An 18,524-nucleotide genomic window follows, 5' to 3' on the forward strand; every position below is an offset into this window, starting at 1 on the left:
TCATCTAAACTTTGGTCCATACCATTCAATAATTAAACAAAGCATCAATATAAACCGACACCCAATTAGATTTGTAGACCTTCATGGAGCAACAAATTTCCGCTGCGCATGAAATATAGCCTTCTAATTACAATGGGAAAATCGATTCATATGTTTTTATTTTATTTTTAGGCAAAGGTCCGGTATGACCCATTGCGAAGATTTGGGTTTCTTTAAAAATAATGTATGGATATTTTTATTACCAAAAGTGGGGCGTTATTATCGATTGTTTCAAATTTGCTTAAAAAAAAAAAAAAAAAAAAAAAAACAATGTGCCTACATTGTGTTATTAGTATGCAACAGAGGTGGAAAATACAATTTTCCGTCTCACTAAAATTCAACAAAATTTCCATTGCAAGATTATTGTCAAGAGCTCTTTTATGCGCCTTGCAGTTTATCCGGACGACAGTGGTCATGTTGAACATATCCCATATATTGCCACTATATAAGTTAAGTCCGAAGGCATAATCGATACTGATGCATGTTTATGGGATCGATAACACATTTACCGATTATTTAGTCATCAACGAATTGTCGTATCTATTGGACACACTGTACGATTTTTTACAAACACAAAAATTCCGTACGGAATAACTGATAGTCTGTAAAGCGCATAACGGCCTTAACCGAATTTTATTTTATTTTATTTATATTTTTAATAGAATGTAATTTTTGTAAACCTTTTTTTAAACGAAACCCTTTTCGTATATACTCATCCCACTGTGCGTCCGTGGTGAGTATGAGTACACATCGATCAGTTATCACCAATGACCATCGATCAGTTGTCACCAATGACAACTAAATAAAATAAATTGCTGCGAGCTTTTGACATAAGCGTTCGTTCGTTTTCCATGAAATTATGTTAAGGAGAATAAAAGCAAATGGACCAAATGTTATTCGTCAAATTAAATGTTATTTTAATTGTTTATAATTTTATTTCTGGATCTATAAAAGGTAAGTTTAGGTCATTATTAATTCACTTCAATGTATCCTTTTCAATTAATGTACCCACTAGCTTTAGATGCTTCTCCTCCTGTCTATCATTATCAATATCAAACCACCCGTTTTACAATACATCAGGAATGGCCAAAGAAACCACAGGTAATTGAACTGCCAGAGAGTGCCATAGGCCATCTCTCCCATGGCGAAAATGGGAATGATCATTCGCATTTCAATACACGCCAAACATCAACGGCCGCAACTCTACCACAACCGTCAGCATTTTATATAGCACCCATGGCCGTATCGTTGTTTAAACCTTCAACGGGAAATACCAACTCTCCCTCAAAATCTGTGATCACCACAAAAGCTCCTCCCCAGGTATTTTTAGAAACTTCATCCACAACATCACTATCCCCAGTGTTTGTCAATAAATTAAACTCCTCATCGGATAATGAAGAAAATTCTACCAATTTAACACCATTAAACCCTGCACCTATGCTGAAACCCAATCCCTTTGTCAATCATCAGGGTCAACAAATAGAATTTGCCACCAAGAGTCCGCTCATTTCCAATGGCGGTGGAGGTGGTGGTGGAACCAGTAACAGTTTCACCAAAGGGCTTCCACAACGTCAAGAGGAGGGTTCGTTCTGTCGACGTAGCTTTGATGGACGCAGTGGCTATTGCATACTGGCCTATCAGTGTTTGCATGTCATACGTGAATATCGGGTACATGGTACAAAAATCGATATATGCACATATCGCAGGAATATTCCAGTGATCTGTTGCCCATTGGCCGATAAGCATATTGATGATCAAAGAATAAGTGCCCAAAGTAAGTTGAGATCTATGGCAAAAGTTGATTCATATCTTTACATTGATATCCTTATGGTTTTATTTTACAATTCAATTCAATAGAATGTCAAGATTACCATGAAGCGGTTAGAGGAATAAAACTTGGTATGCCCAGATCATTATCGGGTAAAATGTGTGTTGCAAGTGTACCTCTTATTGTTGGTGGAGAGATTACACGCAGTGAAGAATATCCTCATATGGTTAGTTAAAAAAAAAAACGTTGGCATGGGTGGTCCTATAAGTATTTAGCCTCACCGTCTAATGGCGTAACAATTTACTACTGTGTGCAGCAAAATTCTCCGTTTAGTGTTCTTTTTAGACTATTTACTTATCGGGCCACCCCCATAAATAGTTGGATTTGTTGAATATAAATGTTTTCAATAGGCTGCCTTGGGATGGACACAAAGCGATAATGAATTAAAGTGGGGATGTGGCGGCACCCTAATTAGCGATCAATTTGTACTAACAGCAGCTCATTGTGCTACATCAGGAGGGTAAGTAATGTTTACCAATTGTCGGAGTACTTGTGCCACTCTCATTGAGATATCTTTAAAACATGCATTCTAAACACATAAACGGCTTCTCCAAGTGTCGAACAACGTTGGCTACTCATTTTATTTTTTACGTACGGGAATAAAAATAAGTTATTTGCTGCCAAGTCAGGACTATATAGTGGGTGACCCATAAAATCGATATTTTGAGTGCTCAAAAATGCAATTGTTTATGCCAATGCGCGAGAGCTTACATTACCGTGCTGAAGAGTGATCCGTCTTCGGCGATTGGTTTTCCGGATTTCTTAAAAGACATCTGGAAAACAAATGATTATGTACCACTCGAATCACATCCATTTCATTTCGAATCATTTTGAAACGCTTATACATTCCTATGTTCCCCAATTCCACATCCAGGTGAATGTGAATCAATTCCATGATTTTGGTGTCCTACAATCCACTTTCACCGGAATTTTCGTGAAATCAATTCACTTGCCAAAGTCTTGGTGAAAGTTGATTTATGTCCAAGTTGGATGTATTTCCGGTTAAAAAAAGTACTCGTGTATAAAATTTGAAATGATTTATATTTAATAAATGCGTCATTTTTAATTAAAAAAATAATAAATTAAATTAAGTCTTATTTTTATATTCGCCTTAGTGAATTTTTGGGTGACAGAAAAGTTCAACAAGTATATACAGCACTAAGTTCGGCCGGGCCGAATCTTAAATACCCACCCCCATGAACCAAATAGTAGGGTTTCCTTTGAAATTTCAGGAGGGTTTGAGGACACTTCCCGAAGATAAATTTAAAGATTTCACCTACACACAAAAAAATTTTTTTTTCTGATTCAATCACGAAATTAATTGATCCAATTAATTTTTAATTGAAATGTCTTCAATCACAGAAATGATAGTATCAATTAAAAAATTAATTGAAGGTCAATTAAAAAGTTGATCCAATTAAAAAATTTATTGATACTATTATTTTTGTGATTGATTTTTGTTTCAATTAAAAAATTTGTCGAATCAATTAAATATTTAATTGAATATTTTTTAAAATTCAATTGAAATTTTAATTGGAAAAATTTTCGTGAAATTTTTTTGTGTGTATGAGGACTATATCAGATTCTGGATTTATAAGAAACATTTTTGTTTGAGTTTTAGTGGAATCATTAACATCTCTTGTAAGTGTGCAAGAAAAGTATAAAATAACGTCTTGATTTGAAATCTTAAATCTGTAGAAGTAAAATCTGGAAATTTTACATTGAGTTTCAAGCAATTTTCATGATCAGTGCGCCTTCTACACCCTCAAGAAGTGAAGTCGGTCTATATGGAGGCTCTATAGGCTCTCTATATATGATCCTATATATGAGCCTAAAATACCAGAATATTTACAATTTCAGGCAAATCAGATAAAAACTACGGTTTCTAGAAAACCAAGGAGTTAAGTCGGGAGATCGTTCTTATGGGGGCTATACTAAAATATGGACCGATACTCACCGTTTTCGGCACACCTTTTATGACCCGAAAATACCTCTAGATTTCCAATTTCAGGCAAATAGGATAAAAACTACGGATTCAAGAAGCCATACCAAAACATGGACCGATACTCACAATTTTCGGCACACGTATTTGTGGTCCTACAATACCTCTAGATTTCCAATTTCTGGTAAATTGAATAAAAACTGCGGTTTCTATAAGCCCAAGAAGTAAAATCGGGAGATCGGTCTATATGGGGGCTATACTGAAATATGGACCCATACTCACAATTTTTGGCACACGTATTTGTGGTCCTACAATACCTCTAGATTTCCAATTTCAGGCAAATAGGATAAAAGACTTCGGATTCTAGAAGCCCAAGAAGTAAAATCGGGAAATCGGTCTATATGGGGGCTATACCAAAATATGGACCGATACTCACCATTTTCGGCACACCTCTTTATGGTCCTAAAATACCTCTAGATTTCAAATTTCAAGCAAATTGGATAAAAACTACGATTTCTATAAGCCCAAGACCCCAAATCGGGAGGTCGGTTTATATGGGGACTATATCAAAACCTGGACCGATATAGCCCATCTTCGAACTTGACCCGCCTGCAGACAAAAGACGAGTTTGTGCAAAATTTCAGCACGATTGCTTCATTATTGAAGACTAAAAAAAAATGAAAATGAAATCGATATTTCGATGTGTTACAAACGGAATGACAAACTTATTATACCCCGTCACCATTCTATGGTGGTGGGTATAAAAAAGAACGTGGAATTAAGAACACCAAATTTTCACGTTCATGGATTTGACGTGAATAGTGGAAGTGGAATTGAAGTGGATATCCGAACAAGGGTGGTAGTCAACTGCTCTTTACTTTCGGGCTCATAAACATTTCTTTCGACCAATTGACACGGGCCTTTTTTGAGCGATTGACAAATTGTATGGGATCCAATGCGAACAATTTTTTTGACGGTCAAATATGTAATTATGTAGAAATTATATAAACACAATGAAATTACGGGTTATCAGCTGACGTCTTTTAATTGTCTATGCAAAGCCTAAAAATGTATGACGAACGTCTTTACTCATCCAAAATCTCGTTAATTGCGTAAAACGTTGAGTTGTAGAAGACAAGTGTTATACCATTTTTTTCTAGAGCGTCAGGTCCGTTGTAAAATAAAGAGGTAACAGGAATAGTTGGCAGGAAGGATATAAACGATTCGGTCCGCTAAAAGATATATACACTCATAGAAAAAAGTCAGCTAAAAACAGCAGTCGATGTCTGCTGTTATATTTTTGTACTTCAGGGCCTAATGAACAACAATTTATAAAATATTTAGATTATACATTTTTCCCCAAAGCATATTTAAGAACCAAAAGTAGTTTTTGGTATATTTTTGCCCTGTAATATACTTACAAGCTCCTAAATACGATCAGCAAACATTTTGTTTGCTGTTATGCCTCAATTCGATAAATATTAAGATTTTTGCTCAAATTCTATAGATATTCATAAAATATTGTTTTAATTATGATAGGATAGCTCCTAAGTTGACATTTTTATTTGTTTTAGCCAAAATAAAACATGTTTTAGTGTAATCGAGCTTAAAAAATAGCAGGAAATGTTTGCTATTTCAGCAAACAGTGACTGCTGTTCCTTTTTCAGCGGACTTTTTGCTGTTTCAGCAGACTTTTCTGCTGTCCCTACTAACAAATTTCTTTGGGTGTACACAATGAAACCTCTCAGAAGAGGACACTTGCGGTCGCCTAATTTTTTTTACAGATTTTGGAGGTTACTTTTTAATGTAATAATCGTGCCTGTTCTGGTACAGTGCGGTAAGATCCACAACACACATGAATATAGCACATGTGTCACGAAAATTGTCCACTTTTGAGAGGTGTTCGGTTGTGTTCGAGCTTTAGAGATTTCACTGTATATTTTCCACCATTTTTCTTATTCCCTTATTATATTAATCGGAAGATTTTTCTTAACCTCTTCCATTACAGCAAACCTCCGGATATGGTGCGATTGGGTAGCCAAAATCTCAACGTAACCTCAAAACATCAAAAAGACATAAAAATCTTAATCATTATACTACATCCCAAATATCGTTCCTCTTCGTATTACCATGATATTGCCCTATTAAAGCTAACAAAACGTGTACGATTCTCTGAGACCATACAACCTGCTTGTCTCTGGCAGCTACCCGAAATGGATATGAATTTTGCAATTGCAACTGGATGGGGTCGCACCGAGTTTATGGGACCTAAATCGAATGATTTGCAAAAGGTTGATTTGAATATAATCGATCAAAAGACTTGTAAGGATATATATCGTAAGGAGCGTCGTTTGCCTCGAGGCATTATAGAGGGACAATTTTGTGCAGGTAATTTGGAAGGTGGCAAGGATACATGTCAAGGTGATTCGGGTGGCCCACTACATGCTGAATTGCCTGAATTTAATTGTGTTAAATTTGTCATTGGTATTACATCGTTTGGTAAATTTTGTGCAGCCCCTAATGCTCCAGGAGTATATACGAAAATTTATTCATATCTAGATTGGATTGAGAAAATTGTGTTTCGTGACTAATATTTTATTTATTTTTTATCAATTTATTATCCCTGTAAATTTTAGTATAATTTAAATGACAAGACAAAATATACGTATATACATAGTAGTAATAATATTTTTTTATATGAAATCGTATACAGTGAAACCTGTCAGAAATGGTCTCTCATGGTCGCCGAAAATTTTTCCACTTTTAAAGGGTGTTCACAAACGAGATATTTTGGCTTTTTAGGTTTCACTGCGATTACTTCCAAACCTCTTGTTCTATCCATTCGATGAAGTACGATATCCTGGTATATATGCTGGGAACACCTGAGGCACAACCTTCTCCAAATGATGTTATGCCTACGATATATGGTACGTAAGTATTATATTGTGGAACAAACATTAGTAAGGGACCCCCAGAATCGCCCTGAAATATAAAACGATGTTTTTAGAGACAACTTTTGAAATATTTCCCTAGGGATTTGAGAGCGATAATTAAAGGTCTACACTATGAGGGAGCCACCGTGGTGCAATGGTTAGCATGCCCGCCTTGCATACACAAGGTCGTGGGTTCGATTCCTGTTTCGACCGAACACCAAAAAGTTTTTCAGCGGTGGATTATCCCACCTCAGTAATGCTGGTGACATTTCTGAGTGTTTCAAAGCTTCTCTAAGTGGTTTCACTGCAATATGGAACGCCGTTCGGACTCGGCCATAAAAAGGAGGTCCCTTGTCATTGAGCTTAACATGGAATCGGGCAGCACTCAGTGATAAGAGAGAAGTTCACCAATGTGGTATCACAATGGACTGAATAGTCTAAGTGAGCCTGATACATCGGGCTGCCACCTAACCTATGTGGCCATAAAAATATGACTGATAGAAATATTTATTATGACAATTGCGACTAATGCCAATTCGAAATAGAAGCGTACGTAACTTTATACCAAACAAGTAAGGAAAGTCCAAAATTGGGCGGGGCCGACTATATTATACCCCGCACCACTTTGTAAATCCACATTTTCGATACTATATCAAATCCGTCAAATGTGTTGGGTTCTATATATAAAGGTTTGTCCCAAATACATATATTTAAATATCACTCGATCTGGACAGAATTTGATAGACTTCTAAAAAAATCTATAGACTCAAAATTTAAGTCGGCTAATGCACTAGGGTGGAACACAATGTTAGTAAAAAATATTGGCCACCTGTTCCACAGTGTGGCGCAGGGTATAAATATGGGAAACATTTAAATCTGAAGCAATTTTAAGGAAACTTCGCAAAAGTTTATTTATGATTTATAGCTCGATATATATGCATTAGAAGTTTAGGAAAATCAGAGTCATTTTTACAGTTTTCGACAAAGCAATGGCGATTTTACAAGGAAAATGTTGGTATTTTGACTATTTTTGTCGAAATCAGAAAAACATATATATGGGAGCTATATCTAAATCTGAACCGATTTCAACCAAATTTGGCACAACTACAATGCTAATTCTACTCCCTGTGTAAAATTTCAACTAAATCGGAGCAAAAAATTGGCCTCTGTGGTCATATGAGTGTAAATCGGGCGAAAGCTATATATGGGATCTATATCTAAATCTGAACCGATTTCAACCAAATTTGGCACGCATAGCTACAATGCTAATTCTACTCCCTGTGCAAAATTTCAACCAAATTGGGGTAAAACTCTGGCTTCTGGGACCGTATTAGTCCATATCGGGCGAAAGATATATAAAGATTTCAATAAAATTTGGCACACTTGACTACAGTACTAATTGTTCTTCTTGTGCAAAATTTCAACCAAATTGGGGTAAAACTCTGGCTTCTGGGGCCATATAAGTCCCTGTTCCACAGTGTGGAGCAGGGTATAAAAATAGGCAGTTAAACTACGTTCTAGCTAAACGCTAATCAGAGTTTGAGATAACGGTCATTTAAATATCTTACCTGACATGTATCTCTTTTTCCCTGAGGATCTCCAGCGCAAATTTGTCCCGCATTAACCCCTTGAATCAATTTGTCACCAGGTTTATAGTAAGTGTTACAGTCTTCATTTGTTAAAACATTCAAGCGTACTTTGAGCAGGCTATTCGATGATGGTCCAGCTGTATGAGGTCCCAAAAAAATAAAAATCTGTCACCTGAACCATTTTAATATATTAGTACTTACCAAATTTCGTCTGGCCGTAGCCTATAGCAGTTAGAACTTGCTGTGGCAGTCCTTCGCTGGCCCATATACAGGCAGGTTGTTGTCTGTAAAGTCATTAATGATTAAAATTTAATAGTTTGTGTTTAAGTTGGCGGGTAGTTCAAAAAGTGTGTGTGTATGTACATTCCCGAGAAGTATTTCTTTCGACGTTGGTCCGATAGGTATTTAGCCTCACTCTTCTCCTTCTATGACCATGGTCAAAAAAATTGATTTCAACAACATACATCGAGGAACGACCTGATGCGCCATGTCCTGGTCGATCGAAAACAACTGTGTAAGACCACCGATTGAATATACTCTTGAATGGCTGACGGTGAAAATGGAATATCGATAGTACGAATTTTCGAGCATGAAAATGTGTCGGCGCGAAGGATGCAAGTGCAGCCGTAAGACTTTTTCGGATGAGTCACGGTAGTAAAGAGCATTCCGAGAGCGATTTTACGTCGTTCCGTTACAGGCAACTGAAAATGGATCTATAGCCGATGATAAGGAACAGCCGATAGAGTAGACCGTACCCTATGTTGGTCGGAAAGGTGGTCATCGCCGATTTCTTCAAGAGGGGAAAATTATCATTATAGCTCTGCGCCAAATTATTGGGCCGAATCAAAACTAATTAGAAGTTGTAAGGAATAACGACCCACTTGGAGAAGAAAAAAGTATTTTTTCAATACCATCTTCAAATTGGTCCAATTTGGCTACTACCGTGTTCTGCTGATTTAGCCACGTGCTATTTCTTGTTGTAACAAATGATTCGCTGGGATCATTTGACTGCTATCATTCAAAAGCTGTTGTAGCCATCCAGCTTTGGATCAAATCAACTTTTTTTGAGCGATAACATAGCACATAATTTTGGACAATCTTAACGACATTCGTTGTTCATCAGATCAAGATCATTCGATGAACATTTCTTTTAAGTGTAAAACTGCCTACATACCTTGAGCTTTTTTCCAATTTAATTACTGCAATATCATTGTAAGCTAGATTCGAATCATAATCAGGATGTTGAGTTATACGTTTAATTTTAATCACTTCAGCTTGATCTTCTTCTAAATCAACTCCACCTAAACGAACTACTGAAGGAGATTCCCTAATAGTAAATAAAATAATTAATATTATTAAAAGAAAATAAATAAATAAATGTATTCATGCTACATACCCCCCTAGAGTGGCACAATGCGCTGCGGTAATAACAAATTTTCTGGCGATTAAGACACAACCACAATTATACGAAATCTCGGCATGTTTTGAAGTTCTCCAGCCCAGAGCACACTTTAATTAGAGGTAGATTAGTATTTACATCATTGGGAAATTGTTGAGCACATTTTTATTTTATTTTATACCATATAAGGAAATTCATTGGGGTAGGTGCGTGAGCCACCAACTATTTCAGTTTCTTTTGCATGTTCCTTTACAATGGCTTCCTCTTTGGCTGGTTCGAAAGTTTGATCTTCATCACTTTTCCCATTAGTTATATTATCCACATTTTCCGATCTTTTAGATCTATGGCTCTTACTTGATGGCGCTTTTGAATCGTATATAGCAGAACATTCTGAAACGAAAATTTAAAATAATTTTAATTGAATTTTGGCTGCTAAAAAATGAAAAATTGCTGATTCAACAAATTTTGCTTCAAATATTTATACCCTTCACCACTACTGTGGTACAGGGTATAATAAGTTTGTGCATTTGTATGTAACGCCAAGAAGGAGTAATCATAGACCAACCTTTTAGTATACGGATCGTCTTAGAATTAAATTCTGAGTCGATTTAGCGATGTCCGTCTGTCCGTCTGTCTGTTGATGTATTTTTGTGTGCAAAGTACAGCTCGCAGTTTTAGTCCGATTGTCCTAAAATTTGGAAACAGGACCCTTTTCGGCTCAAAGACGATCCCTATTGATTTTGGAAAAAATCGGTTCAGATTTAGATATAGCTGCCATATATATTTTTCACCGATCTGGTCATAATTGGCGTGTATATCAACCGATCTTCCTCAAATTTTGTACATCCGAATATTTTATGAGTCTCGAAAAACTTGCAAAATATCAGCAAAATCGGTTCAGATTTAGATATAGCTCCCATATATAGCTTTCGCCCGATTTACACTCATTTGCCCACAGAGGCCAATTTTTTGCTCCGATTTAGTTGAAATATTGCATAGGGAGTAGAATTAGCGTTGTAACTATGCGTGCCAAATTTGCTTGAAATCGGTTCAGGTTTGGATATATCTTCCATATAAAGCTTTCGCCCGATTTTCACTCATATGACCACAGAGGCCAATTTTTAACTCCGATTTAGTTGAAATATTGCACAGGGAGTAGAATTAGCATTGTAGCTATGAGTGCCAAATTTGGTTGAAATCGGTTCAGATTTAGATATAGCTCCCATATATATGTTTTTCTGATTTCGACAAAAATGGTCAAAATACCAACATTTTCCTTGTAAAATCGCCACTGCTTAGTCGAAAAGTTGTAAAAATGACTCTAATTTTCCTAAACTTCTAATACATATATATCGAGCGATAAATCATAAATAAACTTTTTCGAAGTTTCTTTAAATTGCTTCAGATTTAAACGTTTCCCATATTTTTTTACTAACATTGTGTTCCACCCTAGGCATTAGCCGACTTAAATTTTGAGTCTATAGATTTTGTAGAAGTCTATCAAATTCTTCCAGATCGAGTGATATTTAAATGTATGTATTTGGGACAAACCTTTATATATAGCCCCCAACACATTTGACGGATGTGATATGGTATCGAAAATTTAGATCTACAAAGTGGTGCAGGGTATAATATAGTCGGCCCCGCCTGACTTTAGACTTTCCTTACTGGTTTTTTACTAACATTGTGTTCCACCCCTGGGCATTAGCCGACTAATTTTTGTCCAGATCAGGTCAGATTTAAATATATGTATATGGGAACATACAACTTTTTATATAGCACCCAACACATTTAACGGATTTGATATGGTATAGAAAATTTTGATCTACAAAGTGGTGCAGGGTATAATATAGTCGGCCCTGCCCGACTTAACACTTTCCTTACTTGTTTTAATATATCAGTTTAATCTATCCATTATTTTTTAGTAGTTGTTCTCACTTTTTTTCTTTTTATTTCAGTGGCCTATTTGATGTTAACAAGTAAGGAAAGTGTTAAGTCGGGCAGGGCCGACTATATTATACCCTGCACCACTTTGTAGATCAAAATTTTCTATACCATATCAAATCCGTTAAATGTGTTGGGTGCTATATAAAAAGTTGTATGTTCCCATATACATATATTTAAATCTGACCTGATCTGGACAAAAATTAGTCGGCTAATGCCCAGGGGTGGAACACAATGTTAGTAAAAAACCAGTAAGGAAAGTCTAAAGTCAGGCGGGGCCGACTATATTATACCCTGCACCACTTTGTAGATCTAAATTTTCGATACCATATCACATCCGTCAAATGTGTTGGGGGCTATATATAAAGGTTTGTCCCAAATACATACATTTAAATATCACTCGATCTGGAAGAATTTGATAGACTTCTACAAAATCTATAGACTCAAAATTTAAGTCGGCTAATACCTAGGGTGGAACACAATGTTAGTAAAAAAATATGGGAAACGTTTAAATCTGAAGCAATTTTAAGGAAACTTCGAAAAAGTTTATTTATGATTTATCGCTCGATATATATGTATTAGAAGTTTAGGAAAATTAGAGTCATTTTTACAACTTTTCGACTAAGCAGTGGCGATTTTACAAGGAAAATGTTGGTATTTTGACCATTTTTGTCGAAATCAGAAAAACATATATATGGGAGCTATATCTAAATCTGAACCGATTTCAACCAAATTTGGCACTCATAGCTACAATGCTAATTCTACTCCCTGTGCAATATTTCAACTAAATCGGAGTTAAAAATTGGCCTCTGTGGTCATATGAGTGAAAATCGGGCGAAAGCTTTATATGGAAGATATATCCAAACCTGAACCGATTTCAAGCAAATTTGGCACGCATAGTTACAACGCTAATTCTACTCCCTATGCAATATTTCAACTAAATCGGAGCAAAAAATTGGCCTCTGTGGGCAAATGAGTGTAAATCGGGCGAAAGCTATATATGGGAGCTATATCTAAATCTGAACCGATTTTGCTGATATTTTGCAAGTTTTTCGAGACTCATAAAATATTCGGATGTACAGAATTTGAGGAAGATCGGTTGATATACACGCCAATTATGACCAGATCGGTGAAAAATATATATGGCAGCTATATCTAAATCTGAACCGATTTTTTCCAAAATCAATAGGGATCGTCTTTGAGCCGAAACAGGACCCTATACCAAATTTTAGGACAATCGGACTAAAACTGCGAGCTGTACTTTGCACACAAAAATACATCAACAGACAGACGGACAGACGGACATCGCTAAATCGACTCAGAATTTAATTCTAAGACGATCCGTATACTAAAAGGTTGGTCTATGATTACTCCTTCTTGGCGTTACATACAAATGCACAAACTTATTATACCCTGTACCACAGTAGTGGTGAAGGGTATAAATATGGGAAATATTTAAATCTGTACTAATTTTGAGGCAACTTCGCAAAAGTGTATTTATGATTTATCGGTCGATAGATGTGTATTAGAATTATAGAAAAATTGGAGTCATGTTTACAAGTTTTAGACTTATCGATTTTATAAGAAAAATGTGGGTATTTTGCCCAAATCGGAAAAACATATATATGAAAGCTATATCTAAATCTGAACCGATTTCAACCAAAATTAACATGAATAGCTACAATGTTAATTCTACTCCCTGTGCAAAATTTCACGTAACTAGTATTGCAACTTTGACCTATATGATCATATTACGCAAAATCGGGCGAAATATATGGGAGCTATATCTAAATCTGAACCGATTTCAATAAAATTTAGCATACTTGACTATAGTAGTATTTGTTCTCCTTGTGCAAAATTTATATATGAGAGCTATATCTAAATCTGAACCGATTTGAATAAAATTTGGCGTACTTGACAATAGTACTAATTGCTCTCCTTTTGCAAAATTTCAAACATATTAGGATAAAACTCTGGCTTCAAGGGCCATATATGTGCATATCGGGCGAAAGATATATATGGGAGCTATATGTAAATCTGAACCGATTTCTTCCAAAATCAATAGGGTTCTATTCTGACCCAAAACAGAAACTTGTGCCAAATTTGAAGTCGATTGGACTAAAACTGCGACCTAGACTTTGATCACAAAAATGTGTTCACAGACAGACGGACATCGCTAAATCGACTCAGGAGCCCACCATGAGCATTTTTGCCAAAGACTCCATGGGTCTATCTCGTCTCCTTCTGGATGTTGCAAACATATACACTAACTTATAATACCCTGTTCCACAGTGTGGTGCAGTTGAAATTTTGTAGGTAAAATTAGCATTGTAGCTATGCGTGCCAAATTTGGTTGAAATCGGTTCAGATTAAATATAGCTCCCATATATATGTTTTTCTGATTTCGACAAAAATGGTCAAAATACCAACATTTTCCTTGTAAAATCGCCACTGCTTAGTCGAGAAGTTGTAAAAATGACTCTAATTTTCCTAAACTTCTAATACATATATATCGAGCGATAAATCATAAATAAACTTTTGCGAAGTTTCCTTAAAATTGCTTCAGATTTAAATGTTTTCCATATTTTCTTACTAACATTGTGTTCCACCCTAGTGCATTAGCCGACTTAAATTTTGAGTCTATAGATTTTGTAGAAGTCTATCGAATTCTGTCCAGATCGAGTGATATTTAAATGTATGTATTTGGGACAAATCTTTATATAGCCCCCAACACATTTGACGGATGTGATATGGTATCGAAAATTTAGATCTACAAAGTGGTGCAGGTTATAATATAGTCGGCCCCGCCCGACTTTAGACTTTCCTTACTTGTTTTTACTAACATTTTGTTCCACCCCCCGGCGCATTAGCCGACTTAAATTTTAAGTCTATAGAAGTCTAACAAATTTTGTCCAGATCGAGTCAAATTTAAATATATGTATATAGGAACATAAACTTTATATGAATATAGCACCTAACACATTTGGCAGATTTGATATGGTATCGAAAATGTGGATCTACAAAGTGGTGCAGGGTATAATATAGTCGGTCCCTTTCCTTACTTGTTTTTACCATAGACCAAGGAAGGTATAGACATCTCAAGTGAATTCACAGCGCTGTAGTATGTCTGCACACTGTAGATGGCTCTTTTTCGTCTGCAATTGAGTGATTTTTTAATTTGGCTTTAATTTGTTTTCTTTCCTTTGTTCTCTCGTTGAAACACCAAATATTGTGAAAGTTTATAAAATACTATTCATCTACACCTTTTTTGTAATGCAAATTTACTAATTTATATGGTTATTCTCGTTTTCCAAAAAGAAATTGAGTCACTTGACTGCGCAATTGAGTGGAATGACTGCGCACTGCAAATAAACAAAACCATGGTTAATTATCAAGGTATGTCTCTATATTTTCTTGGTCTATGTTTTTACTAACATTGTGTTCAACCCCAGGGCATTAGCCGACTTAAATTTTAACCCCTATATTCATAAAAGTTTACGTAATCTTTAGACCTACTATTACCGTACAAATTCCTTCGATAAACTATCAATAAATTATTATGAATATTAGTATAAGTTTATAGATTTTGTAGAAGTCTAATTTGAGAAATAATAAACTAATGTCATACAGGGGCATTTCGTCCCCCCACACACCTCTGCAAAAAGTATTGCTATATACTATGTAGTAATTCGTTTTGTTTTCTAATCGTAGTCAGTATCTTTAAATATTTTATGGCTTTGAAAGTAAATCTGGGTATTATTTTAATACGATAAAATTTTATCATTTGCTATTCACTGGAGCAAAATTATCAACGTCAAATGCAGATCTAGGCTATAGTTATTGCTAGACTTTTTACCATGGAAATATGCCAATAAAATTGAGCCAAAGCAAAAACTTCGTAAATATCTCTGATGTTATAATAAAATTACTGCAAAACAACAGTTAAGGAACATTTTCCTTCATCGTGTTTATAAAAATGTAAAATCTTTACCTAATTCACTGATACGTTCCTGGGGTTTATAATTTCCATATGGATCCGCGGGTAAAAAAGGATTTGTAGGCGACCGATAATTGAATGGCGTAGAAATAATCATCATATAAGCCTCTTGGCAGCAAACGTAGTTCACATTTCCAGTATAAGAACAACTGTAGGGAATTTGTCGAAAATATTGCCATTTTTGTATGGCACTAGAACACTGATTATACGGCACACATCGACCCGAAAGACCAATAGAATTTACATAACAATTGCCCAAATAATCATAAGATATCAAAGAATTTGGAGGATATGAATAAATGTTGAAATCTTGATTCTTGTGATGATTCCTTTTTCTTCCTGAAACACACGAAGAAGGCTTAAGAACATAATCTTGAATAGGAAATAAATTAAAGCATACTACCTTCTATTTGTATTGTATGAACTAAAAACAATGCAACTATGACACATACTATTTGATGAATAACAATCATTTTATTAATTATTTTTGATTCGATTTCATTTAATTAATAATTATATCTATATATGTATGTATGATTGAATGATGTGTTCACCGTTTAAATTGACAACGATCTTAACCGGCCGGCTTCTGCGGAAAGAATGTGAATGGGAGAGAAATCAATTTATGGACTTTCCAATTGAGTTAGCACAGCATGCTGCTGGCTTGATTTGATTTTGGTTAGTATTGTGTAGATTGAGTGCAGAATAATAAAATGTGTATTGAAACATATTTTTCCCCCCAATCAATCACCTATATTCTTTCAAAGCATAAACAAACAACTAGTAATATACAGTAGTGGGTAAATCTTTACAATTTCCTCATCTATATTTAGTCATCTGTTCATAACTAGTAAATATATGGGAAATGTGTCCTCGACCAAAACATTTGAATCAACCATTTATATCGAATAAACAGACATTATCCGCAGCAGTAGAATTCGGCACATTTTAAACAATTGCTCACCAGCAATTCTCAAATTGAAACTCATCGCTACTCAATAATTACTTAAATAGTTATCGATTTGAAAATGAACATTTCAGACAAAATTATTTTGTTATATAAAAAAAATACTTTTTTCTGAAATTTTCATCTTACAAAGTGGTAGTTAAATTGAATATTCATTGCTGTTCAACAGCAGCAGCAAACAAATTGATTTTTTTTGGGAATTTTCTAAAACTTTTGCATATGTTTCTTATTTTATCATCTCGAAAATGAAATACAAAAACTGTAGCAATATCGCGATTCTAACAACCATTTATTTTTCATAGGACATAATAATGCAGATATTTACTTGTCACATATGGAACTGTATGTTCGGAAGAGTGTTTGTGCCGTGAAAGATTGTGGTGTAACTTCGCTTACATCCAACATGTACTCCTTTCCGGTCGACGAAGCTGTTAGGAGCAGGTGACAACCAGTCTGTTATATGAAGGAGGCGTTGCAGAAATTGAAGCATTTATTTATTTGCTCAAATCATTTGCCTAAAGAAATGGTTGGTCCAAATAGTTTGGCCGAGGACGCATTTGTGCCGTGAAAGATTGTGATGTAACTTCGCTTACATCCAACATGTACTCCTTTCCGGTCGACGAAGCTGTTAGGAGCAGGTGACAACCAGTATGTTGTAATAAGGAGGCGTTGCAGAAATTGAAGCATTTATTTATTTGCTCAAATCATTTGCCTAAAGAAATGGTTGGTCCAAATAGTTTGGCCGAGGACGCATTTCCCAAGTATTTTCTAGGTATCGATAGATACCTAAAATAGATGAGGAAATCGCAATGAAAATGGAAATTGGAGAGAAAGTTCTTACTTCCCCCCAAATCCATGATAAAGGACAATTTAAAAACAGCATAAATTTTGTCGAGGAAAGGATAAAACGAAAATTGGATTTTGACGAAGGTTGGACACACTCCTTGGTACATCCAAAGAATAGAAAGGTGTAAAAGTTAAAGCAGAGCCAGAAAAATATCCACAAACGCCAACGTTATATCGAGATCAAAATCGGGAACAATATTGAGTGGACAAATACTTCGAGCGCTCGAAAAGGGCAAAGGCACAAGCAAAGGAGGCTAGAACGGCGAACTGCGCCGTTGGACTTTGACGAGGAGTTGACACACTCCTTGGTACATCCAAATAATATAAAGGTGTAAAAGTTAAAGCAGAGCCAGAAAAATATCCACAAACGCCAATAACGCGAAATAATGCTGAATATGTACTTCAAATGCCCCAGAGCCTTGGACTTTATGAAGGAGGAGGAGAATTATACATTACCAAACAAGAGAACGATAAGATCGTGGGATCCTATTAATAGTATCGAACCCGGCATCGCCCCCCGGGTTATGAAGGGTTTTAAAGAAAGAAGATAGGCATGCAATTCTCCCCTTTGACGATATGGCAATAAGGATGGAGTTGGCGTACAATAAAGATTTGGATACATTCGAGGGTCGTGAAGACGATGGCGAAAGTTGCCTCGAAAGTCATCGTTGTAATGGTAAATGTTGCGTTTAAGGCATGGAAGCATGAATTAAGTCATTACCTTACTAAAAACGGGTACAATGGCGAACATTTTGTAAAAATTATTAAACATAATATTCATGACATAGAAAAAGAGCGCTTTTTGAGTAAGCGACTAGCAATTTTCAATTCGAGAATCGTATGTTGAAGGTAGGCGAAATACGGTTTCGGAAAACTCCATTGCACTAAAGAGCTACACAAATGAACTAAACTTATCGAAACCATCTGAAGAGTTCTACAAAATAGCGCTCGTACCTATAAGTATCTTCAATGACACCCTGAAGGAAAATATTCTCATAGATACTAATTATGAATACAAGTGTGAATGATGAGTGCTATCA

At 35.6% G+C, this 18,524-nt stretch overlaps 2 protein-coding genes across 3 annotated transcripts; one reads left to right on the top strand and one right to left on the bottom strand.

Moving 5' to 3' along the window:
* The first annotated feature begins 775 nt into the window (after positions 1-775).
* snk (snake) lies at positions 776-6,495 on the top strand. 2 transcript variants are annotated; one of them, XM_075289956.1, is made up of 5 exons: positions 776-993; positions 1,061-1,813; positions 1,897-2,033; positions 2,218-2,327; positions 5,818-6,495. In XM_075289956.1, the coding sequence occupies exons 1-5, from the start codon at positions 921-923 to the stop codon at positions 6,398-6,400; spliced, it is 1,656 nt and encodes a 551-aa protein (XP_075146071.1). In that variant the 5' UTR covers positions 776-920; the 3' UTR covers positions 6,401-6,495. The 2 variants fall into 2 exon arrangements, with proteins under 2 accessions (XP_075146071.1, XP_075146062.1); XM_075289947.1 differs by having other exon boundaries at positions 790-993; positions 1,055-1,813.
* Positions 6,384-16,404, bottom strand: LOC142220695 (venom protease). The gene is made up of 8 exons (XM_075289968.1): positions 16,075-16,404; positions 15,666-16,010; positions 9,912-10,120; positions 9,728-9,840; positions 9,506-9,658; positions 8,533-8,615; positions 8,311-8,468; positions 6,384-6,791 (listed from the first exon to the last, which is right to left on the bottom strand). Exons 1-8 carry the CDS (start codon positions 16,142-16,144, stop codon positions 6,624-6,626), a joined length of 1,299 nt encoding a protein of 432 aa, XP_075146083.1. The 5' UTR covers positions 16,145-16,404; the 3' UTR covers positions 6,384-6,623.
* Positions 16,405-18,524: the final 2,120 nt, after the last annotated feature.

The sequence above is a fragment of the Haematobia irritans genome, chromosome 1 (assembly GCF_050003625.1).
Source record: "Haematobia irritans isolate KBUSLIRL chromosome 1, ASM5000362v1, whole genome shotgun sequence".
Taxonomy (NCBI): domain Eukaryota; kingdom Metazoa; phylum Arthropoda; class Insecta; order Diptera; family Muscidae; genus Haematobia; species Haematobia irritans.

Coding starts and splice junctions, on each gene's coding strand:
- LOC142220695 (XM_075289968.1), bottom strand. CDS start 16,144: ATGATTGTTATTCATCAAATAGTATGTGTCATAGTTGCATTGTTTTTA. Junction 8,616..9,505: donor AAATTGGAAAAAAGCTCAAG/GTATGTAGGCAG, acceptor ATGACTTTACAG/ACAACAACCTGCCTGTATAT. Junction 6,792..8,310: donor GAAAAAGAGATACATGTCAG/GTAAGATATTTA, acceptor TTTATATTTCAG/GGCGATTCTGGGGGTCCCTT.
- snk (XM_075289947.1), top strand. CDS start 921: ATGGACCAAATGTTATTCGTCAAATTAAATGTTATTTTAATTGTTTAT. Junction 994..1,054: donor TATTTCTGGATCTATAAAAG/GTAAGTTTAGGT, acceptor TGTACCCACTAG/CTTTAGATGCTTCTCCTCCT. Junction 1,814..1,896: donor TCAAAGAATAAGTGCCCAAA/GTAAGTTGAGAT, acceptor TCAATTCAATAG/AATGTCAAGATTACCATGAA.